At 36.7% G+C, this 26431-nt stretch overlaps 1 protein-coding gene across 6 annotated transcripts in view; it reads left to right on the top strand.

Annotated features, from left to right (window-relative positions):
* Positions 1–26431, top strand: part of LOC139115543 (uncharacterized) — a 125273-nt gene that overhangs the window by 29003 nt on the left and 69839 nt on the right. For 5 of the 6 annotated variants that reach the window (XM_070677735.1, XM_070677733.1, XM_070677732.1 and 2 more), the window contains exons 12-17: positions 230–490; positions 8424–8531; positions 8899–9027; positions 11187–11543; positions 12610–12732; positions 26275–26421. In XM_070677735.1, coding sequence (XP_070533836.1) covers positions 230–490; positions 8424–8531; positions 8899–9027; positions 11187–11543; positions 12610–12732; positions 26275–26421 — 1125 coding nt within the window. The remainder of the gene's footprint in view (positions 1–229; positions 491–8423; positions 8532–8898; positions 9028–11186; positions 11544–12609; positions 12733–26274; positions 26422–26431) is intronic. The other variant, XM_070677738.1, reaches the window with a different exon arrangement.

Here is a 26431-nt window from a genome sequence, read left to right as displayed (position 1 = left end):
ATGGTGAAGCACGTGGGAAAAAAAATAATGGCTCTCCACCAATCTTCCAAGCCCCCCCCCCAGGATATCAAATGGTCCACCCCTAATACTATTTTGGTACAATGCTCTGCCGGGGCTCTGCCAAGCAGGGCTGTGTGTTACCGGCAATGTCAACGGCTAAATGTTTGTTTTAAACACATGCGACTAGTAGTGTTAATGTTCACTACTGAGACTGTTCCATTGTTCTCAGAGTGCGCCCAAGGTACTTGCTTGAATGGAGGCACCTGTATCTACTCGAACTACTACCCAGGAGTCCCAGAATCTGAACCTGAACCGGAGATTGAACCCAGTGCAGAACCGGAAGCTGAATCGGAAGTGGAACCGGAGCCGGAAGCTGAATCTGAAGTGGAACCGGAGCCTGAACCGGAAATTGCTACAACATGGACACCAAAACAAGAAGAGATTGTTTGTGCTTGTCCACCGGGTTATACAGGAAGCAGCTGCGAACAAGGTATTGTTTTGTAAATTAAATTGAACCTTTCCGTACATTTTGCTCTGATGAAAGACAAAAGGAACATGTGATACGAATATGAACAATTTGTACACTCCTGGCTAACAGTAACCCTGCGTACCCTCAGTGATGATGTGGTGGCGCTGGAAACACACGGCACGGTACGCACCGCACTTGACACGTTGCTTCGCGATCTTTACTGATTCACAGTAGAGTACAGAGAGAAAAGCTCTGTCTACTGTGAATCAGTATCGATCGCGAAGCGACGTGTCAAGTGCCTATGCCATCGGTGCGTACCGTGCTGTGTGTTACCTGTGCCACCTAGCTGCAAAATTGTAGCGCTATACGGTGAGGCGGTCTGTGATTTTTGGTTTTTGCGACTTCGCTCACCAGTAGCGTAGCTGCAAAATTGTAGCTCTACGGTGAGGCGGTCGGTGAGTTTGGGTTTTTGCGACCTCGCTCACCAGTAGAGCTACAATACCGAAGGCCCTGAAGCATACAAAATAAGCACGCTGCACATGGCACGGCATATTTACTGCATTTGGTTATACTGATTTATCACTACTGAAGATTAAACACTATACTACACTAACCTTGTCGTGTATGGGGTTTGGTATTTGTTCAAATACGTCGATCGCGTTCCAAAAACATTTCTTCATAAACGACAAGGTTAGTGTAGTATAGTGTTTAGTCTTCAGTAGTGATAAATCGGTACGACCAAATGCAGTAAATATGTGGGATTTTACATGAAAATGCCGCGCCATGTGTGGCGCGCTTATTTTGTATGCTACAGGGCCTTCGGCATTGTAGCTCTACTGGTGAGCGAGGTCGCTAAAACCCAAACTCACCGACCGCCTCACCGTAGAGCTACAATTTTGCAGCTAACCAGTAGCGCTACAATGCCGATGGCCCTGTAGAGGTGAAAATAAGCGCACCCCACTGGACTAGGCGTGTTGATGTGAAATGCTACATGTTTACTGCATTTGGCCGTACCGATTTATCACAACTGAAGACTCAACACTATACTACATTAACCTTGTCGTTTATGGGGTTTGGACTTTGTTCAAACACGTCGATGGCGTTCCATAAACATTGGGCGTGCGTTGGGCATCGGTGTTTCTCGGAGCCGCCCTTACCGGAAGTTGGTAGTTACATCAACACGCCTTGTCCAATGGGGTGCGCTTATTTTCACCTCTACAGTGCCATCGGCATTGTAGCGCTACTGGTGAGCGAACTTTGCAAAAACCAAAAATCACCGACCGCCTCGTGATCACCATAGCGCTACAATTTTGCAGCTACGGCGCCACCACATCATGTCGAATAACGCTGGGAACAAACATCGCATTGTGCAGGGCCAGGGCTAATTCCTGGCTTGATGAGGGTCGGTTGAACCACAGGGCATGGCAAGAATTATTAGTGTAGAAGTTATGAATATGATCAATAAATGTCTTGTATTAAACTATTTTTCACAAGCCTTACCTGTGTTTGGTGTGTGCCTATTACTTTACCCTAGCTATCTGTGTATAGTATTTCAAAGAAAACAGTCTATAACTGTTAATTGCCCTCCCTTATCCCCTTCATTAGTTTGTTCTGCCGATCACTGACGCAGCTAGGGGCATATCGCCCTGACAAAATACTTCGTTAGCAGCTCATAAGGTAGTAGACGTGCTGCTAATGAGGTATTTGGTCAGGGCGATAAGCCCCCCCCCCAGTGATCAGCAGAACAAATTAATGAAGGGGATTAGGGAGGGCAATTAACAGATATAGACTGTTTTCTTTGAAATACTATACACAGATAGCTAGGGTAAAGTAATAGGCACACACCAGACACAGGTAAGGCCTGTATAATGAAAAGAAGTTTAATACAAGACATTTATTGATCATATTCATAACTTCTACACTAATAATTCTTGCCATGCCCTGTGGTTGAACCATCAATGAGGCACACTTCGCCAATACGTTCAAATAATGGATAGAAAGTCAAACTGGGGGAGGGGCGGGGCTCCATTGGAGCACGGTTCCTACTATAGAGGGACCGTGATAAGAGAAAAAGAGATAAGAAACAACCAAAGAGATAGGTCACAGTGTTGATAAAATGTTGACTTTTGAGACGTTTTATAGACCTGAAAGGCACTGTTCGCGATCCCAGGGATTGCCTTTGTTCTAGTCTGTAAGAGGATTTAATGGAGGTGTGATAGCCTTTTGTTTTCCATCGAAATTGTAATCTGGTGGGTAATCTGATGAGGCAATATGCCAACGCAGGCCTTTAATTGCTTATGCATTCAGGATTGAGGGGTAAAAGTTTCATCAACACACATGATCATGCTTAAAAAAATACGTGCGATTCAGAATATTTCACGATGACTTGATAAAATTTGGCTGACAGAAGGCATCTTCATACAAGATGAAAATATCAATAATTTCACTAGTTGTGGGTCTATGTTCTGCTTTGGTGGTTTCAGATGGGATTCCTGCCTTTCACGGGCTGATTTTGACTTTTATCACACTTTAAGGAGGGGCAAAAGCACCGTCAAACCATCCATGGCCAGTAGTCAAGAATTCTGCACGTTTTACATTTTTTACATTTATCCATGCACGAAATACATTCTTTACATTTAATACATTTATTACATGAAAGGTCTGCACGAAATACATTCTTTACATTTAATACATTTTTTACATTTATTACATTAAGGGTCTGCACGAAATACATTCTTTACATTTAATACATTCTTTACATGAAAGGTCTGCACGAAATACATTCTTTACATTTAATACATTTTTTACATTTATGTCAAGAAAGGACTGCACGAAAAACATTCTTTACATTTAATACATTTTTTACATTTTTTACACGAAAGGTCTGTACGAAATACATTCTTTACATTTATGTCACGAAAGGTCGGGTCTAGCTGGGTTTAGCTTGGCTTGCACGAAATACATTCTTTGCATTTAATACATTTTTTACATTTATTACATTAAAGGTCTGCACGAAATACATTCTTTACACTTAATACATTTTTTACATTTATTACATTAAAGGTCTGCACGAAATACATTCTTTACATTGAATACATTTTTTCAACAAATGTCCGTACGAAATACACCGAACTCTCGGGCCTTCCTCGGGAGTTATCGTACATCATCGGGAGTTTGCGCCTGTTTTGCACGAAATGCATTTTTACATTTAATACATTCTTTACATTTTTATATTTAGTACATGAAAGGTCTGCACGAAATGCATTTTTTACATTTAATACATTTTTTACATTTATGTCGTGAAAGGTCTGCACGAAATACATTCTAAGGTCCGGTCGGGTCTAGCTGTGCTTGCAGGAAATACATTATTTACATTTAATACATTCTTTACATTTAATACATTCTATACATGAAAGGTCTGCACGAATTACATTCTTTACATTAAAAGCTTTTTTCATAACATGTCCGCACAAACTATCAGGACTTGGTTGGGAGGGACGGTCCGACCTTATCGTGAGTTTAGGTGGGCCTTGCCTGCATTCTGTACTATTTTTACATTTTGTCGTAAAAATGTCCGCACGTAAGACATTTTTCAGGGGCCGTGATTTAACTATCTGGACTTCGACATGGCCATAGGTGTGAATGGGTGCTGAATAACAATAGATTATGTAACACTTTGTCGTGTCAAACTTGTTCTAAGCGTCGCTCAGCGGTAGTGTACGTTGTGCTAGGACAATTTTCGCCCATTTTGAACTTTTACAAGCCACATGTTCAACCTGCCCCGAGCTTATGATGTATTTCGTGCGGAACTTTCATGTCATTAATGTATTAATTGTAAAAAATGTATTAAATGTAAAGAATATAATTCGTGCAAGCCCAGCTAAACCTGACCCGACCAAAGAATGTATTTCGTGCAGACCTTTCGTGACATAAATGTAAAAAATGTATTAAATGTAAAGAATGTATTTCGTGCAGACCTTTCGTGTAAAAAATGTATTAAATGTATTAAATGTATTAAATGTAAAGAATGTATTTCGTGCAAGCCCATCTAGACCCGGTCCCGATCATAAAATGTATTTCGTGCAGACCTTTCGTGTAAAAAATGTAAAAAATGTATTAAATGTAAAGAATGTATTTCGTGCAGACGTTTCGTGACATAAATGTAAAACATGTATTAAATGTAAAGAATGTATTTCGTGCAGACCTTTCGTGTAAAAAATGTAAAAAATGTATTAAATGTATTAAATGTAAAGAATGTATTTCGTGCAAGCCTAGCTAGACCCGACCCGACCAAAGAATGTATTTCGTGCAGACCTTTCAAGACATAAATGTAAAAAATGTATTAAATGTATTAAATGTAAAGAATGTATTTCGTGCAAGCCCATTTAGACCCGGTCCCGATCATAAAATGTAAGTTCGTGCAGACATTTCAAGACATAAATGTAAAAAATGTATTAAATGTAAAGAATGTATTTTGTGCAGACCTTTCGTGTAAAAAATGTAAAAAATGTATTAAATGTATTAAATGTAAAGAATGTATTTCGTGCCAGCCCATCTAGACCCGGTCCCGATCATAAAATGTATTTCGTGCAGACCTTTCGTGTAAAAAATGTAAAAAATGTATTAAATGTAAAGAATGTATTTCGTGCAGACGTTTCGTGACATAAATGTAAAAAATGTATTGAATGTAAAGAATGTATTTCGTGCAGACCTTTCGTGTAAAAAATGTAAAAAATGTATTAAATGTATTAAATGTAAAGAATGTATTTCGTGCAAGCCTAGCTAGACCCGACCCGACCAAAGAATGTATTTCGTGCAGACCTTTCAAGACATAAATGTAAAAAATGTATTAAATGTAAAGAATGTATTTCGTGCAGACCTTTCGTGTAAAAAATGTATGAAATGTATTAAATGTAAAGAATGTATTTCGTGCAAGCCCATCTAGACCCGGACCCGATCATAAAATGTTATTTCGCTTAGACATTTCAAGACATAAATGTAAAAAATGTATTAAATGTAAAGAATGTATTTTGTGCAGACCTTTCGTGTAAAAAATGTAAAAAATGTATTAAATGTATTAAATGTATTAAATGTAAAGAATGTATTTCGTGCAAGCCCATCTAGACCCGGTCCCGATCATAAAATGAGTTTCGTGCAGACCTTTCGTGTAAAAAATGTAAAAAATGTATTAAATGTAAAGAATGTATTTCGTGCAGACGTTTCGTGACATAAATGTAAAAAATGTATTAAATGTAAAGAATGTATTTCGTGCAGACCTTTCGTTTAAAAAATGTAAAAAATGTATTAAATGCTGTGTGTTCCGCTACAGCTAAATGTGGTGAGCGGGGCGATCCGTTTTTAAGGTCTATGCTGTAGCGGAACACACAGCATCGTACGCAGGGCTAGCTGTACACTAGACAAAATTACGTCAAATTTATCGCGAGGGCTCGATTGCGCCTGTCAAGTTTCAATTCTCGCGAGAGCCATTTCTGCATGTCGTACACTAGACTAAATGACGTCAAATCTCTCGCGAGACTTGGCTCGATTGCAAATATGTACGACGGAAAGAACGCAATAATACGGAAGTAGACACAGTTTTTGTGAATCGCCGAGAGAGAAGCACAGATTAAACAAAAGACTAAAAAACCCACGTTTTTTCTTTATTTTACCATATTTTTAAAACAATAATCAGTTTCGCCACTGTGGCGAATTAGGATCGATCTTTTTCGCCACTTCGGATTTCGATTCGCTTTGGCGAACGAACGTGGGCTAATGGGCAGCACCGGGTACGAACACTGAGGCTGTTTTGTTAGCGGATACCGGGCAGAGATAAGGCGGCGTTGGACCGCTATTCGATGTAAATGAACACACCTGTGACGTCACAGACGGCCAACCATGATCCCCGCTGCGGGCGTGACCTGAGTGTCGCAAAATGACCCCATGAAAGCCGCGCATAGAAATATCAAAAAAATTAACACTTGCGCGTACTTTTAGGTTGCAATTATGTTGCGAGTGTAATAGTATTGACCCCCTGGAAGATATTCAGTCACATGAACGGGACCATTTCACCAGACCTTTAAGCCACAAACAGTGCAACAAATATCTGAGGAGAGCAAGTGCCAAAAAGCGACTGAGGAGAAGAGACCACACATTTGTTTCGAAACGTAGAGTCAAAGGATCACGCTGTCATTTGACAGCCAGATTACGGCTACGTCTCGCCATGGCTTATTATCTACACCAATAGCCAAACATGCAAAATCGAACATGGACACAGAGAACGAAAAATATAGTATACCGGTAGGCGATGTGTGGAGCTGCTTTCCCTTTAATATATGATTGAACTCACAGCGGCAACTGAAAAAAGGTGCCCTAAGGCTAACATCGCCGAGTGGGGGTGTTTTTTGCCGTTGTTAATTTTCTATGCGTTCACACAGACCCAAGCGCCGAAGTTAAGTCTGAGCTCAGACTCAGGTCCACCCCTCGACTCGATCCTAAATTAACAGTGGCTCAGGGCGTTGGGAACTGTTCTCATTTGCTTTTCTGAGTCGGAATCGGATTAGGGGTGGTGCTGGGCCACCGAAAACGTTGCAGTGAGAACGCCACTTATTTACACCATTTGTGGCTCATAAGTTGATATAAAAACAAACTTTAAAGGCCTGTGCTGGCGTCAGATTGTTTCACATGGAAATCTATTTATTAGATTACAAAAAAACTATTTATTAGGTTACAATTTCAATGGAAAACAAAAGGCTATTTCACCCCATGATCCTTTTACAGACTAGAACAAACTTGATCCCGGGGATCAAGTCCCTGGCCTTTAAGGTATACACATAAGTGAGTCAACTCACACTTGTAATGCAAATATTGGCTTTACCATATATGTCAGTCTGTCTGCTACTAGGGTCAAGAGATTAGTAAACTATCAGGTGCTAGCAAGCAACTTGAAAACTGACACAGTGAATATAAGAATATTATGAATGGCAATATGTAGGGTCAACATAAAATATGTAGTATGTTCTGTGCAGAAAAATACTTCAAAAATATTCTTTATTCTGATAAAAGAGTGAAGAGAACAAAATATATTGTGCCGTGATAGCGTTACCCTATGGCTTTTCCATACCTACCCGCAGTGATCGAATTTGTTTCTGTTTCCACCAATACATGATCACTTTCAACAAGTGATAGAATAGTAAAATACTGACCTAAATAATGAATTCGGAGGTTTACAGTTGCCTTGAATACTCTCGATCATCTTGTTGAATTTTGACAAAAGACAAGAGATGTGTTGAGAGAATGCTGGGGTCGAAGAGGTTGCCACTCGAATCCAGGCAGTTTTGAGTTCATTTTGATTTTCAAATATCAGTAAATTTAGGGTAATATGTTTCAACTTCAAGAATACCAAAATTTGCAAGGTGACCTTGGCTTTTTTGAAAGGAAATGGTTTAAAGTTAATTTCCTTGAGGAAAATTTGATCAAACGTTTAAGTCTTCAAATATCGAGGCGTATACTACCTTAGGGGCAGTAGTTGCTCACGGAAGGTTCACTTGTGATATTTTAAATGTTCCTAGCTGTTGGTCCAGTCGGAGGGGCTGTGACTGATGTTGCTATTTAGAAGTGCAGTCATAGTTATGAGAACAAGTCACGTATACAGAGCGAGGCCATGTGTGTTTACATCAAGAAAGCTTGATGAAATTTTAAATGCATGGGAATATTTTGATGGCGTCAACTATTTCTCATAATAATTATGATACTAAATAAGATAAGTGAGAGAGGATGAATTTATCACAGAATTGTAAGCAACAGCTCACAATCTTAGGATGAGAGAGCCAATAGACTTTTAGTCTGATTACATGTGAGTCATTTTGGATCAATTCATGATCAAGTTGTTAGGGAAATATATCTTGAAGAAGTAAATTTGTGTCACTATTTTATTATGTATGTATGTATCTTACAGATATCGATGAATGTGCATCGCAACCCTGCTTTAATTTGGGCACCTGTATTGATCATGTTGGAGGATTTTCATGCACTTGTCTGCAGTCTTTCAGTGGACAATTTTGTGGTGAGTATTGCACGTGGCATCTCCAGCAAAGCGTGTGCATAATTCAATGATAATAATAAGATTCAGCCAACCAATTGGATAACAGCTTCCGAGATGCTACACATTAGCCAAAGCATTTTTATGCAAAAATTTTCACAGTCAATGACTCCCAGTACGATATGAGTGCAATACAATGTACATAGCTAGGCTGATTTGAGAAAGGAAAAGCATACCGGTATATATGGAATGATGACACATTTTTCTGGCAAACAAGGCAACTTGATTAAATATCGTCAGAGTTTACTATGGCATATCAGATAGTTGCTTTTGCAGAGTAGTGAGGTGAAAGAGGAAAGATGCAAAACATTTTACTTTTCTCCTTTATCAGAACTATGGCAGGATTTTGGTAACTGCTATTCAAACCAGTTCAGATGTAATGATGGATATTGCTTGAATAATACATTTGTGTGCGATGGTCATCCGAATTGCGGAGATGGAAGTGACGAGAATGACTGTGGTAAGCTGAACTTTACTGTAAGATAATATATGTCACAGAAGTGAAATAAAACTTGGAATCATTATCTTACCAAATCAAGAATAAAAATTGGTAGTCACAATGCAAAATTAGGTACTGAGAAACAAATAACCTATTCACTCTTACTGGTATTTGAAATTCAAAATAGCCACCATCCTTACGGTAACTCTATCTAGCTCCTAGATCCTCTATGAGGAAAATACAAATTTCAATTTTTGAAGACCCAAGACGGTGAAATTTTTTCTTACTCAAAGAGCTTCAAAATGAACCCCCTCATTAAATGCCTCATTAGATAGATCAGAAAAGATTTGTAAAAGTTTTAGAGTCCAGATATCTGTCCCAGAAGCGCATTCTACCGTAAAGCTAGTGAATGAATAGCGATTAGTGTTTGTTGGCTATGCTATGCTTTAGAAGTAATTGCAGTTGGAAAATTCCTTCTTGGGTCATATGGTATGTCGAATAATCAACTTTCTCACACATTTAAAGCCCCAGTGCTGCTAACTTTTGATGATAATTTCACCATTTTTATTTTTTAATGTGAACCATAATTCCTTGTTCTTCTCCCCAAAGAATGTTGATATACATAGTATCCAGCTTGTCAACTTAGCGTCTATATTTGTAAAATGCATTGTTATTGTTTACCTTTGAATTCTAGTCCGGACCAGAAGTCAGTTTTCAACAGTAGCAATGCACTTTACAATCATAGGGGCTGAGTTGACAAGCTGGATACTGTGTATATCAACATTCTTTGGGGTGAAGAACAAGGAATTATGGTTCACATTCAAAATAAAAATGGTGAAATTATCATCAAAAGTTAGCAGCACTGGGGCTTTAAATACATTACTTGCCCATTTGTCTTTGTCCTTCTAGGGGTAGAATCAAAATTCACTTGAATCTAAAATTTTACCCTGAAATTTCACAGGGCCACAAATCATTATCAGTCATAGCAAGAGTGTAAAAAAATGAATATATGATTATGAATACTGTTGATAAAAACCAAATATTTCTGTCGTTATTGTATACTTACAAAAATACCCTACCGCACTCGAATGATGATCAGTTTCCATGCCAAATTTGCGCAGTTGAAGTACAGACCCTGTTATTAATAAATTTATGATTATGAATATTCTTGACAAAAATTAATATATCTGTCATTAATTGTATACCTACAAAGTACCCTACAGCACTCAAATCCTAAATGATGATCAGTATTGATGCCAAGTTCAAGCAGTTATATAGCACAGACCCTCAGAAATATGGTCAATATAGTTACACGGCAGCAGCATTGCTCAGTATTAGTTGTTTAACTTTATGTATTATATTATCACCAGAGTGTGATGAGCATGCCTTATATGTGCCATGCCTGATTTATCTGTGTGCATTTATTGTTAGGTAGAACGCACCTTGGGGACAGACATTCGGACTCTCAAACTTTTACAATTCTCTTCTGATATACCACATGTGGGGGTTAATTTTAAAGTTCTTGGTGAAAGAAAACTTTTCACAGGCTTAGTTTTATGAAATTTGAAAATTTTTATTTTTCTCCATAGAGTTAACACAGGTATGGCGGCCATTTTGAATTTCTAATATCGGTAAATCTTGGGTAATTTGTTTCTCTAATATCAAAATTTGCATGGTGACCCCCTGTTTTTATTCTTGATTTTGAAAGAGAATGATTGAAAGATTCCTTGAGGAAAGTTAGGGCAAAAGTTTAAGTCTTTCACATTGGAGGTGCATACTACCTTAATGAAATACCCAGTACAGCAAGCTATTGCAAACATGTGAACTAGGATGGCAGGAACAGTGAAAACTGAGGTGACAACACAATAGGGTCAGCATCAGCTTTATTTTGAAGACACATATCGGTCTTGCTTTACAACCTGTTTTGTCAATGTAAATACAGATTTCCAATTAGAAATTAACAAAGGTATTAGTCTAATGCGGTCAGCGTACCTCAAAAAGGAAGAGTACTATTTCTTTACAACTCCAGTTTTACATATACTGTACATAGAGAGCAATCGTTCACCACAATAGCGTTCACGTTACGAAATGGTGCTTTAATTCATACTTCCTTGTCATTTTTGTCTGAAATACGTCTGTTTGTTGTAAGCTTACAGTCGGGTTCAAATTGCAATTTACAGGATGGAAATGCGGTGGACATCTCACGGTTCAATCTGGAGATATGGTGGATCTGCACTCTTCTAACTTTCCGATGAGTTACAACAATTTAGATCACTGTGTTTGGTACATCAGGACATCTCGTCCCAATGACACCTTGTCCATCACTTTGTTTGAATTCCGTACCGAAAGCTGCTGTGATTATGTCATCATTGGACGAGGCTCTAATTTTGATGACCCGTCGTCGCGGATAACCACCTTATCAGGCTATCGCCCATCCATGGAGTGGACCTCTATCGCGGAAGAAATCTATATAGTGTGGCATTCCGATGGTTCTGTTACCGACTCTGGTTGGCATCTAGAAACGAAAGCACATGCATGTGAGTTGAAGGGCTTAATCTTGTTATCTGTTATCATTATAGTATTAATGGAATATATCAAGAAAAATACACCCTAGTATAGCATTATATCTGATAGAGAGTAGCTCATTTTGTTAGACTATTTGCGTAATGAGCTTTTGCAATTTGTGTCAAAAATGTATTTTACAATTATTTCTTAAAAATATTCTATGGCATCCATTAGTGAAAGGTGTCATTCATTTTGATCATAATATTAATCATAGATCATTATGAAATAAAAGTGATATTTAATTGATTGCCATTCAGATACTGAAATGACTAGCATTGCTTTACCTCTGTGTAACCTTTAAAGGGTAGGGAACAAGTATAGAGCCAGTCTAAACAATAAATTCTTTGCAAAAAAACTGAGCTCGTAACCCCATTTACTTATACTTTTTGCAGATGCTGTGATTTGTATTTTGAAATCATCGTTGACATAAGTATCATGTGACAGTAAATTGACTATCTTCTCAAGAATCTGATTTTCCTTCATCTGTATAAATGCTGCTGTATTTCTGGTCAAAATTAGTATCAACAATAATTAACATAATGAACATAACAAACTCAACATAATGAACTCGAAAAAACTCTCCCAGATTTCCTTTATCTGCCCAGTGTTTTTGTTATGGACAGTTAAAGGCGTCAGAATAGGGATCAATCATCTGCCGGAAAATTGTCGTTGTCATTATAGAAATCTAACAACAACCTCAAAAAATGGCATGCAGACAATTAGCACAGCACCTTTTTGTCTCACAAATTTTGAAATGGAAACACTGCACTGTTTATAAATGGGAAGGAAAAAACTCTGATTTTTGAGACGGTGTATGCAAATTGATTGTCAGATGATGTTCATGATCACAAAATACAAATCACAGTATTCGCCATTATGTAGGGCTTTCAGAGAATGTATACTTCAAATGGATTATCAGCTCAATTTTTTTGCAGAGAATTCATCGCATACAATCTGCAGCATTTTTAAAAAAAACTTCAGGTTTCTATCCATGCAATGTCCTTCTTAACGATATATAATATTTATATTATTTTACAGACATTCGTCCACCTGTGTTCCAATGCTACGACTTTACTTGCAGAAATGCCACGTGTGCTTATCCATGGAATGTCTGCAATGGCATCTCGGATTGCTACGATGGTACTGATGAGAATTTCTGTGGTAAGTGTAACAGAGAAATTTGGCTTTCCTCTATTGTGGAATCATTTGCTAGCAGTCCCTTGTTTTCCAAGAATGATGCTCTTTGCACATAGTTGCTAGATTGTTGAAGAGCTCAAATTGATTTGATGCGAATTTCAGCTGTAATGAAGGAATGTGGTCCAGAGGACTTTGGGGAGGTAACGTTTTTCACAAATCGACCTTTCGGGAGGGTCATATTTTGCAAACTCTGCCTTGGGAAGGTAAGGTTACATTTTGCATTTTCTAATTTTATCATGACGAATGCAAGTTTGCTCCGAGATACGATAGCTGACCAGTTCTGTATGGGTAAGCCATATTGAGCCTGCGCACAACTACGTCACAGTTAATTCTTGCTAATTGCTGTGTAATATGCAGCGTATGATCTCATGTCTGATCTTCCGGTCAGTTGATGCTATAAGCTCTAGAACTTAGCTGATTTGTCACAAGCAGTGTTTCCTTGTAGGGTAAGATTAATTATTTTAAGAGAGATGATCCACCCTGAGGTTATAAATAGCATATTTGTAACATTGTTGGGGACAACAAACCATTTCACTTATTCAAGTGCCAGCTTCTGCAAGTTTTTATTATTTTTCTCACGTATGCTCCCCTAAGCATGAAAAGTGTACTGTTTAGACTATCAATACAGTGTTTGTATATGTAAAGTGTGCACTTTCATTGTTTACAATTGTGTTTAAGTTCAGACTAGAATTCACTGGTCAACATCAATTAGCTTGTATGTACATTTGACTGGACATGCAGTGTATATTAACATGCCCTGCACATTGTACAGCAAGTTTAAACAAATTTATATGCTTACACTGAGTGAGACCAGCGAAATCAGTATAGCTAAAATATAACTGAAATACCGGTACAGTGTGACGGCAATTTGAATTATTACAATTAAAAATTGATAAGCCGAGATAAACAAAAATCACCATTCATTGTCGTATGTGTCAGCCTAGATTTGTACTGATCATACTGCATTAAGGTGCGGAATTGTGTTTTTATCGTTTTTAGAAAGTTTAGCTGAAGTTTAGAAAGCTAAATTAGAATTGTCTAAATCTAAATCTAAACTTAGAAAGTTTAGCCAGAAACGATAATTATCGCTTTCTAAATAGCGTTCTAAATTTAGAAATCAGCTGAAGTTTAGAAAGTCGGGCCTCGGGTGAAAACATTTTTCCAAGGATATATCGGATAAAAACGATAATTATCACTTTCTAAATAGCGTTCTAAGTTTAGAAATTAGCTGAAGTTTAGAAAGTCGGGCCTTGGGTGGAAAATTTCTTCCAAGGATATATCGGATAAAAACGATAATTATCACTTTCTAAATAGCGTTCTAAGTTTAGAAATTAGCTGAAGTTTAGAAAATCGGGCCTTGGGTGAAAAAATTTGTTCTAGGATATATCGGATAAAAACGATAATTATCACTTTCTAAATAGCGTTCTAAGTTTAGAAATTAGCTGAAGTTTAGAAAATCGGGCCTCGGGTGAAAACATTTTTCCAAGGATATATCGGATAAAAACGATAATTATCACTTTCTAAATAGCGTTCTAAGTTTAGAAATTAGCTGAAGTTTAGAAAGTCGGGACTTAGGTTGAAATTTTTTTCCAAGGATATATCGGATAAAAACGATAATTATCACTTTCTAAATAGCGTTCTGAGTTTAGAAATTAGCTGAAGTTTAGAAAATCGGGCCTTGGGTGAAAAAATTTGTTCTAGGATATATCGGATAAAAACGATAATTATCACTTTCTAAATAGCGTTCTAAGTTTAGAAATTAGCTGAAGTTTAGAAAGTCGGGCCTTGGGTGAAAAATTTCTTCCAAGGATATATCGGATAAAAACGATAATTATCACTTTCTAAATAGCGTTCTGAGTTTAGAAATTAGCTGAAGTTTAGAAAATCGGGCCTTGGGTGAAAAAATTTGTTCTAGGATATATCGGATAAAAACGATAATTATCACTTTCTAAATAGCGTTCTAAGTTTAGAAATTAGCTGAAGTTTAGAAAGTCGGGCCTTGGGTGAAAAAATTCTTCCAAGGATATATCGGATAAAAACGATAATTATCACTTTCTAAATAGCGTTCTAAGTTTAGAAATTAGCTGAAGTTTAGAAAGTCGGACCTTGGCTGAAAAAATTTGTTCTAGGATATATCGGATAAAAACGATAATTATCACTTTCTAAATAGCGTTCTAAGTTTAGAAATTAGCTGAAGTTTAGAAAGTCGGGCCTTGAGTGAAAAAAATTTGTTCGAGGATATGTCGGATAGAATCAGGAAAATACTGTATCAGTTTTGCCAAGCGGCAAATCCAAAGCTCAAATGTGATTTTTTCCATAAACCCGCGAGAAAAGCACCAGTCCTCTCATTGAATTGTCCATTGCAACGGGCAAGAATTGAATGTCATGAAGTAAAATGTGGCTCTGAGTGAGCGATGACAAAAAATTGTGAATGTTTATTCTTTGATCGTCAAAAACAAAGACTGTCAAATAGCCACCGCTAGTGTTAATGACAAATAAACCAGATGTGTGACGTGAAGACGAATGTAAATAACCATACTGCCACAATTCGCATGACCAAGGTGTGTTCAGACACAGACAAGAAGAGGGTCAGATAGTTCCACGACAATCGTGTCCATTGTGGTGCAAATTAATGCTAATAGCCTTATCAATGCCTCATTAGCATTAACTTGAAGCACAAATTGACGCGCGCGATCGTAATTGAACACACCTGGGTCATTAGAACTGTGGTAGTATTGTTCCATTTTGGTTTATTGGACAAGCTCATTTGAGCTTTGGATTTTAAAACTTACTTCTTGGGGAAACTGGTAGTATTTCCGGGTTCTACAAGAAAACTCCTACATACTCACACTTTTTACTTTAATAAAAACACTTATGAATATACAGATGACAACAGAAACGTTGTATCAGCCTTTTTTCCGACATATTCTTGGAAAAGTTTGCGGGACTTCATCTCACGCACTCCACATTTCACTGTGAGCACGCAGCCTGGAGATGGCAGCCTGGCCGGCAACACTTTTGACAGGGCCAATGCATTAATTTGGGGGTACTATCTCGTCGGTCTATTGGACAAGTCACATTTCAGCTTTGGCTTTTAGAACTTGCTTCTGGGGAAAACTGATAGTATTTTCCAGGTTCTACAAGACTGCTCCTACAAGCTCACACTTTCCCCCTTGAAACACTAGGGAATATACAGATGACAACAGAAATGGTGTATCAACGTTTTTATCCGATATATCCTTGAAAAATTCTTTCCACTGACTCCGACTTTCTAAACTACAGCTAATTTCTAAACTTAGAACGCTATTTAGAAAGCGATAATTATCGTTTTTATCCGATATATCCTTGAAAACTTTTTCCACTCCAACCCGACTCTCTAAACTACAGCTATTTTCTAAACTTAGAACGCTATTTAGAAAGCGATAATTATCGTTTTTATCCGATATATCAAGGAAAAATTGTTTTCACTTCAGGCCCCATCTTTTACTGTGAGCACGCAGCTGGAAGGTGGCGGCCTGGCCGACAACACATTTGATAAGATCATTAGCATAAATTTGCATTAATCAGCACAAATGGACGCGATCGTTGTGGACAAATCTCAACACACCTTGGCAACCACAGGGGCAACACGTTTAATAAGGCCCTTAGCATTAATTTGCACCATTACTTAATCTGCACAAATGGACGCGATCAAGATAATCTCAACACACCATTGTCATTTGAACTGTGGCAGTATGGTTACTTTTATGTAAATTCGTGTCCACGTCAAATATCTGGTTTATTTTTCATAACACGCAGTCTAGCCGGGTGGTTATTTGACAGACTTTGTTTTTGACGGACAAAACAAATATTTACAATTTCTCTTCAAAAATTGTGTATATGCTGACTCACTGTCACATTTCTCTACTTCGTAACATTCAACTTCTTGCCAAACGCAATGGTCAATTTAATAGGAAGTATGCTCTCTCGGGGTCTATTGGACAAGTCATATTTGAGCTTTGGATTTTAAACTTACTTCTTTGGGAAACTAATAGTATTTTCCTGGTTCTACAAGACTACTCCTACAAACTCACACATTTTCCCTTGAAACACTGGGAAAACATTACAATAGAAATGCTGTACCAACGTTTTTATCCGACATATCCGGTGAGTTGTTTCTCAACGTAAAGCTCAACTTTCTAAACTACAGCTAATTTCTAAACTTAGAACGCTAATTAGAAAGTGATAATTATCGTTTTTATCCGATATATCCTTGGAAAACTTTTTCCACTCAGAGCCGACTTTCTAAACTACAGCTAATTTCTAAACTTACAACGCTATTTAGAAAGTGATAATTATCGTTTTTATCCGATATATCCTTGGAAAAAAAATTTCAACCTAAGTCCCGACTTTCTAAACTTTCTAAACTTCAGCTATTTTCTTAACTTAGAACGCTACTTAGAAAGTGATAATTATCATTTTTATCTGATATATCCTTGGAAAACTTTTCCACTCCAAGCCGACTTTCTAAACTACAGCTAATTTCTAAACTTAGAACGCTATTTAGAAAGTGATAATTATCGTTTTTATCCGATATATCCTTGGAAGAAATTTTTCAACCTAACGCCCGACTTTCTAAACTACAGCTATTTTCTAAACTTAGAACGCTATTTAGAGAGTGATAATTATCGTTTTTATCCGATATATCCTTGGAAAACGTTTTCCACTCCAAGCCCGACTTTCTAAACTACAGCTATTTTCTTAACTTAGAACGCTATTTAGAAAGTGATAATTATCATTTTTATCCGATACATCCTTGGAAAACTTTTTCCACTCCAAGCCCGGCTTTCTAAAGTACAGCTAATTGCTAGACTTAGAACGCTATTTAGAAAGTGATAATTATCGTTTTAATCCGATATATCCTTGGAAAATATTTCAACCTAAGGCCCGACTTTCTAAACTTCAGCTAAACTTCAGCTAATTTCTAAACTTAGAACGCTATTTAGAAAGTGATAATTATCGTTTTTATCCGATATATCCTTGGGACAAAAATTCAACCTAAGGCCCGCCTTTCTAAACTACAGCTAATTTCTAAACTTAGAACGCTATTTAGAAAGTGATAATTATTGTTTTTATCCGATATATCCTTGGAAAAAAATTTTCAACCTAAGGCCCGACTTTCTAGACTTTCTAAACTTCAGCTAATTTCTAAACTAGAGCGCTAGTTAGAAAGTGATAATTATCGTTTTTGTTTGATATATCCTTGGGAAAAATATTCAACCTAAGGCCCGACTTTCTAAACTACAGCTAATTTCTAAACTTAGAACGCTATTTAGAAAGTGATAATTATCATTTTTATCCGATATATCCTTGGGAAAAACTTTTTCACTCCAAGCCCGACTTTCTAAACTTCAGCTGATTTCTAAACTTAGAACGCTATTTAGAAAGTGATAATTATCGTTTTTATCCGATGTATCCTTGAAAAAAAATTTTCAACCTAAGTCCCGACTTTCTAAACTTCAGCTAAACTTCAGCTATTTTCTAAAATTAGAACGATATTTAGAAAGTGATAATTATCGTTTTTATCCGATATATCCTTGGGAAACTTTTTCACTCAAGCCCGACTTTCTAAACTACAGCTAATTTCTAAACTTAGAACGCTATTTAGAAAGTGATAATTATCGTTTTTATCCGATATATCCTTGGAAAAAAATTTTCAACCTAAGGCCCGACTTTCTAAACTTTCTAAACTTCAGCTAATTTCTAAACTTAGAACGCTATTTAGAAAGTGATAATTATCGTTTTTATCCGATGTATCCTTGGGAAAAAATTTCAACCTAAGGCCCGACTTTCTAAACTACAGCTAATTTCTAAACTTAGAACGCTATTTAGAAAGTGATAATTATCGTTTTTATCCGACATATCCTTGGAAAAAATTTCAACCTAAGGCCCGACTTTCTAAACTACAGCTAATTTCTAAACTTAGAACGCTATTTAGAAAGTGATAGTTATCATTTTTATCGGATATATCCTTGAAAAAAAAATTTCAACCTAAGGCCCGACTTTCTAAACTTTCTAAACTTCAGCTAATTTCTAAACTTAGAACGCTATTTAGAAAGTGATAATTATCGTTTTTATCCGATATATCCTTGGGACAAAAATTCAACCTAAGGCCCGCCTTTCTAAACTACAGCTAATTTCTAAACTTAGAACGCTATTTAGAAAGTGATAATTATCGTTTTTATCTGATATATCCTTGGGAAAAAATTCAACCTAAGGCGCGACTTTCTTAAGTAGAGTTAATTTCTAAACTTAGAACGCTATTTAGAAAGTGATAATTATCGTTTTTATCCGATATATCCTTGGAAAAAAAATTTCAACCTAAGGCCCGACTTTCTAGACTTTCTAAACTTCAGCTAATTTCTAAACTTAGAACGCTATTTAGAAAGTGATAATTATCGTTTTTATCCGATATATCCTTGGGACAAAAATTCAACCTAAGGCCCGCCTTTCTAAACTACAGCTAATTTCTAAACTTAGAACGCTATTTAGAAAGTGATAATTATCGTTTTTATCCGATATATCCTTGGAAAAAAATTTTCAACCTAAGTCCCGACTTTCTAAACTTTCTAAACTTCAGCTATTTTCTAAACTTCAGATATTTTCTAAACTTAGAACGCTATTTAGAAAGTGATAATTATCGTTTTTATCCGATATATCCTTGGAAAAACTTTTTCACTCCAAGCCCGACTTTCTAAACTACAGCTATTTTCTAAACTTAGAACGCTATTTAGAAAGTGATAATTATCGTTTTTATCCGATATATCCTTGAAAAAAAATTTTCAACCTAAGTCCCGACTTTCTAAACTTCAGCTAAACTTCAGCTATTTCTAAAATTAGAACGATATTTAGAAAGTGATAATTATCGTTTTTATCCGATATATCCTTGGGAAACTTTTTTCACTTTAAGCCCGACTTTCTAAACTACAGCTAATTTCAAAACTTAGAACGCTATTTAGAAAGTGATAATTATCGTTTTTATCCGATATATCCTTGGAAAAAAATTTTCAACCTAAGGCCCGACTTTTTAAACTTTCTAAACTTCAGCTAATTTCTAAACTTAGAACGCTAGTAAGAAAGTGATAATTATCGTTTTTATCCGATATATCCTTGAAAAAAAATTTTCAACCTAAGTCCCGACTTTCTAAACTTCAGCTAAACTTCAGCTATTTTCTAAACTTAGAACGATATTTAGGAAGTGATAATTATCGTTTTTATCCGATATATCCTTGGGAAACTTTTTTCACTTCAAGCCCGACTTTCTAAACTACAGCTAATTTCTAAACTTAGAACGCTATTTAGAAAGTGATAATTATCGTTTTTATCCGTTATATCCTTGGTAAAATATTTTCAACCTAAGGCCCGACTTTTTAAACTTTCTAAACTTCAGCTAATTTCTAAACTTAGAACGCTAGTTAGAAAGTGATAATTATCGTTTTTATCCGATATATCCTTGAAAAAAAATTTTCAACCTAAGTCCCGACTTCTAACTAAAACTTCAGCTAAACTTCAGCTATTTTCTAAACTTAGAACGATATTTAGAAAGTGATAATTATCATTTTTATCCGATATATCTTTGGGAAACTTTTTTCACTTTAAGCCCGACTTTCTAAACTACAGCTAATTTCAAAACTTAGAACGCTATTTAGAAAGTGATAATTATCGTTTTTATCCGATATATCCTTGGAAAAAATTTTCAACCTAAGTCCCGACTTTCTAAACTTTCTAAACTTCAGCTAATTTCTAAACTTAGAACGCTAGTTAGAAAGTGATAATTATCGTTTTTATCCGATATATCCTTGAAAAAAAATTTTCAACCTAAGTCCCGACTTTCTAAACTTCTGCTAAACTTCAGCTATTTTCTAAACTTAGAACGATATTTAGAAAGTGATAATTATCATTTTTATCCGATATATCTTTGGGAAACTTTTTTCACTTTAAAGCCCCAGTATTTGTAACTGTTAACAATTTTTTCATATTTTTGATTAAAATGACATCCTCAGTATGTGAAAGTAGACCATAATTAATACGGAATCGCATGGTTTGCATGCCCAGCCCGCCTCACGATTAACAGTAAAAGGAGTGAAAAATGACTTCTTGTCCGGACCAGAAGTCAGCTTTGTTGACACACGAAACGAAACGTAATCACACCACCGCGCATGCTCAACCACATCTACGCAAGTTTTACTGTGGCGTCCGTAGAAACCATACGCTCTTCGAAAAGGTCTGGTCCATCGAAACTGGAGACTCAGCTAAAAACGGGCGAAAGTTGGGTGAAATACCGGAAAGATATAAATATGTAGGTGTTTACAGATTGTTCCGACTATAATGAGCCGTGCAAACAAACGTCTTGAACAGCTAAACTAACGACGGAGGCAGTCGATTGTAAGCTTCATGCAAGGCACTGCACGTTGTGACCGATGGTACGGAGATCAAGTTTGCTGAATGAATTGAGAGAGAAAAACATATATGAATAAAAATTCAACACTTCACCATTGTAATCATTGAACTAGTCGTTTCTTCCATTATGGAGTATAATGAAAATTTCGTTGAAAATAAATGACGGGACTGATTCTGCTCCGTCTACTCAAACGAAGTTTTGTGTACGGCCAGGCTACGCTGCAGGCAACACAGCCTATCAACTTCGCATATCGTTGCCGTAATTGAAAACGCTCAGAAAGGAAAATTATATCTTGAATGCAGTACAAAAGTCTTACTTATTAAATTTAAAAGTATTTCAAAATAATATCGAACGTAACGGGTATCTAATCCTCACAAGGACTACAGTAGTACAACAAGTATCAGCTAGCTGCGATGCGATGGAAATTCGAACACAAGAGAGATCCCGGCCTCAATGCAAAGTCGTCCCCTGCGCACACCGGCCCGACAGCAAATTAACCTCTTGGTTTGATTCTATTGTTTATATTTTTGTATAAAATTCATGATACATATCTGACTTTCACAACTGTACAATATGCTCAGGCTGTAGTCTACAGACGATCGGAGGGAGCTAAGGCAGGCCCCAAATTTACATGGACAATGCCCGGGACAATTATGGACGCAGCTCGATGAGAAAGTCATTCACATTAAAACCTAAATGACGTGATCAATACAAACTTTTAAACAGCACTGGTTCTGAAAATTTATGATCAACGTTCTGACCTGCGGAATTTACACTGCGACGTTGTTTTTTGTGTGTTTGGCATGATACTAGACCTGTAAAGGCTGTACTACATGGAGGTAGTAGACTGTACAAGTGCAGCGGGGCCGGGCCGAGATTGGTGTGGGGCCTGCAGCAAGGTAAATTGACAGCGTCCATTGCAGAATGCCCGCGTGTTTATCCTTTGTCGTTTTGGAGGAAATTTACCGCTGTATTCAGAATGCCTTTTTACCAGTATAAAGCTCAGTAACTGATGCATCAAAAGCCACGAGTCTGTAAATTTCTTAGCAGTAGCTCCATTGTTTTTTTCTAAATTTTCGCTGAGATACAGCAGTGCGTATACTGGTCCCGATCGTTCTGACTCAGGCGTTCACAGCTGTTTAGGGAGCCGTCATTATTTACGATCTGGGGGTCGGAGGAATTACATTAGAAACTCCGAAATTTTGAGTCGCACCCCAGCCAACCATGATGACTTTGAGTAACCCCCTCTCTAACAGAAAGTTTGGCTTACCTGAGCCCATTTAATAATATGTAGATATAAAAGCTCACCTAATAAGCAGTCTCCGACCATATAGTATTGTTAAATTTGGATGGGTAGCATGTCATTATGGTATGGTTAAATGTCCAAATGGTTGTTGAACTCAAGTAAAATAAAATATATTTCTATGATAATGTAAAGGATGAATTCACAACAGTTCAGTTTTGTCCTAGATCCTGTGCACTTATAGTGATATCTGTCGAGAACATTTCTCCATGACCCAGCCTCTCCTTCCAACCCTGGTAACGACTGCAGAAAACTACTGTGTGACATCATCATCACCACTGTTGATCCTCATCTTTAATGTCGCTGGTGCCATTGCGTACATGAACAACGATATCATTCTCATCGTCACTATCTTCTCTTTCATAATAAGTATTGCTAGTAGTAGCACCTACTTGTAGATTTTTGCCTTGCTTCATCTAGTTGATATTTATTTGTACTGTTAGAGTATTTATTTTCTTTTTATTTAATATGTATCAGAGTAAAATATATATAATCAACTAATCATTATGTCATTGAGGACATAGTAAGACAAAGAAAAAACATTTTGAGCACCCCCTTATAACTTTCAATTTTTGAATGACCCCCAGGTCGTAAATACTGACGGTTCCCTTACTTGCTGCCAAAGGCCATCGCGTTCACTGCATTCGACAGCCTACCATACATTGCCAAACTATGTTGCTTCGATTTCGCAATCACCTTGCCGCTAAAGCAACAATCAGCTGAAATTTATTACTTCAAGTTACTCAATTTTGATAGCTATTTGCCTAAAGAAGAAAGCCAAGTGTATATAGTGTCGTCTTGATTTTACATCGGTACCCGGAGTTCTAATTGACCAACGTTTCTGCAGGGTGCGCATCGGTGCACTGCCGACTGCAGTTTGAATAATCCGTATATAACGCACACGGTACCAGAATATAATGTTAGCCTCCTCTGCCAAAGTTCTGTATCCTCTGAAACACAGTAGCACTACGTATTTGAGCGGAGAAGAACAGAATAAAACCCTTCGCAGGTCATTCAGCTCAGCCGGCGACCATGGGCGATTACCCGGGCCGTGTGGCGTGGCATGGCAAGGCCCCAGGAATGTTGCAGGCTCGATGATGTCATCAGTATCGGCGTTCTCGATCACGTGCGCAGCCTACAAATTGTCAACAAACCCGCGCGGCAATCCAACTCGATCGGGCAATATTTAGCGTTTGTATGTCACTACAGGAGCACAAATTTGGCTTATTTCTTTACTGAACAACATTTCACGATGGATGTAAGAGAATAATATGTAATTTCGAACATAAAAAAGGTTAAAAGTTACAAATACTGGGGCTTTAAGCCCGACTTTCTAAACTACAGCTAATTTCAAAACTTAGAACGCTATTTAGAAAGTGATAATTATCGTTTTTATCCGATATATCCTTGGAAAAAAATTTTCAACCTAAGGCCCGACTTTTTAAACTTTCTAAACTTCAGCTAATTTCTAAACTTAGAACGCTAGTTAGAAAGTGATAATTATCGTTTTTATCCGATATATCCTTGGGAAAAAATTTCAACCTAAGGCCCGACTAATTTCTAAACTTAGAACGCTATTTAGAAAGTGATAATTATCGTTTTTATCCGATATATCCTTGGAAAAAATTTCAACCTAAGTCCCGACTTTCTAAACTTTCTAAACTCAGCTATTTCTAAACTTAGAACGTTATTTAGAAAGTGATAATTATCGTTTTTATCCGATATATCCTTGGAAAAAACTTTTTTCACTCCAAGCCCGACTTTCTAAACTACAGCTATTTTCTAAACTTAGAACGCTATTTAGAAAGTGATAATTATCGTTTTTATCCGATATATCCTTGGAAAAAAAATTCAACCTAAGCCCCGACTTTCTAAACTACAGCTAATTTCTAAACTTAGAACGCTATTTAGAAAGTGATAATTATCGTTTTTATCCGATATATCCTTGGGAAACTTTTTTCACTTCAAGCCCGACTTTCTAAACTACAGCTAATTTCTAAACTTAGAACGCTATTTAGAAAGTGATAATTATCGTTTTTATCCGATATATCCTTGGGAAAAATTTTCAACCTAAGGCCCGACTTTCTAAACTTTCTAAACTTCAGCTAATTTCTAAACTTAGAACGCTATTTAAAAAGTGATAATTATCGTTTTTTATCCGATATATCCTTGGGAAAATATTCAACCTAAGGCCCGACTTTCTAAACTACAGCTAAACTTCAGCTATTTCTAAACTTAGAACGATATTTAGAAAGGGATAATTATCGTTTTTATCCGATATATCCTTGGGAAACTTTTTTCACTTCAAGCCCGACTTTCTAAACTACAGCTAATTTCTAAACTTAGAACGCTATTTAGAAAGTGATAATTATCGTTTTTATCCGATATATCCTTGGGAAACTTTTTTCACTTCAAGCCCGACTTTCTAAACTACAGCTAATTTCTAAACTTAGAACGCTATTTAGAAAGTGATAATTATCGTTTTTATCCGATATATCCTTGGGAAACTTTTTTCACTTCAAGCCCGACTTTCTAAACTACAGCTAATTTCTAAACTTAGAACGCTATTTAGAAAGTGATAATTATCGTTTTTATCCGATATATCCTTGGAAAAAATTTTCAACCTAAGGCCCGACTTTCTAAACTTTCTAAACTTCAGCTAATTTCTAAACTTAGAACGCTATTCAGAAAGTGATAATTATCGTTTTTATCCGATATATCCTTGGAAGAAATTTTTCAACCTAAGGCCCGACTTTCTAAACTACAGCTAAACTTCAGCTAAGTTCTAAACTTAGAACGCTATTTAGAAAGTGATAATTATCGTTTTTATCCGATATATCCTTGGAAACTTTTTTCACTTCAAGCCCGACTTTCTAAACTACAGCTAATTTCTAAACTTAGAACGCTATTTAGAAAGTGATAATTATCGTTTTTATCCGATATATCCTTGGAAAAAATTTTCAACCTAAGGCCCGACTTTCTAAACTTTCTAAACTTCAGCTAATTTCTAAACTTAGAACGCTATTTAGAAAGTGATAATTATCGTTTTTATCCGATATATCCTTGGGAAAAATATTCAACCTAAGGCCCGACTTTCTAAACTACAGCTAATTTCTAAACTTAGAACGCTATTTAGAAAGTGATAATTATCGTTTTTATCCGATATATCCTTGGGAAACTTTTTTCACTCCAAGCCCGACTTTCTAAACTACAGCTAATTTCTAAACTTAGAACGCTATTTAGAAAGTGATAATTATCGTTTTTATCGTATATAGCCTTGGAAAAAAATTTCAACCCAAGGCCCGACTTTCTAAACTTCAGCTAAACTTCAGCTAATTTCTAAACTTAGAACGCTATTTAGAAAGTGATAATTATCGTTTTTATCCGATATATCCTTGGGAAAAAATTCAACCTAAGGCCCGACTTTCTAAAGTAGAGTTAATTTCTAAACTTAGAACGCTATTTAGAAAGTGATAATTATCGTTTTTATCCGATATATCCTTGGAAAAATGTTTTCAACCAAAGGCCCGAGTTTCTAAACTTTCTAAACTACAGCTAATTTCTAAACTTAGAACGCTATTTAGAAAGTGATAATTATCGTTTTTTTGCCGTGTTTATCGTTTTTAGCTAGTTTAGCCCCGTAGGGAATACACGTAGTTTAGAAATGGCTTTCAGGAAAAGACACAATTCCGCACCTAACTCTCATACTGTCAGCGTCCATTTCCCGTTTGCTATGTATTACTCTTTCCATCCCTTTCAACAGGATCTACAGTTTATCCCACAACTAGTGTGCCTCCTAGCATCTGCCCTGGACAGTTCCAATGCAAATTGTATGGGCAATGTATCTCATTTGGAGAACGCTGTGATGGAATGACGAACTGCCTTGATGGAAGTGACGAAATTAATTGTAGTAAGTGACT

This window comes from Ptychodera flava, chromosome 17 (assembly GCF_041260155.1).
Source record: "Ptychodera flava strain L36383 chromosome 17, AS_Pfla_20210202, whole genome shotgun sequence".
Classification (NCBI taxonomy): Eukaryota; Metazoa; Hemichordata; class Enteropneusta; family Ptychoderidae; genus Ptychodera; species Ptychodera flava.
The sequence above is the reverse complement of the archived record's forward strand: the minus strand, read 5'-3'. Positions and strand labels throughout refer to the sequence as shown.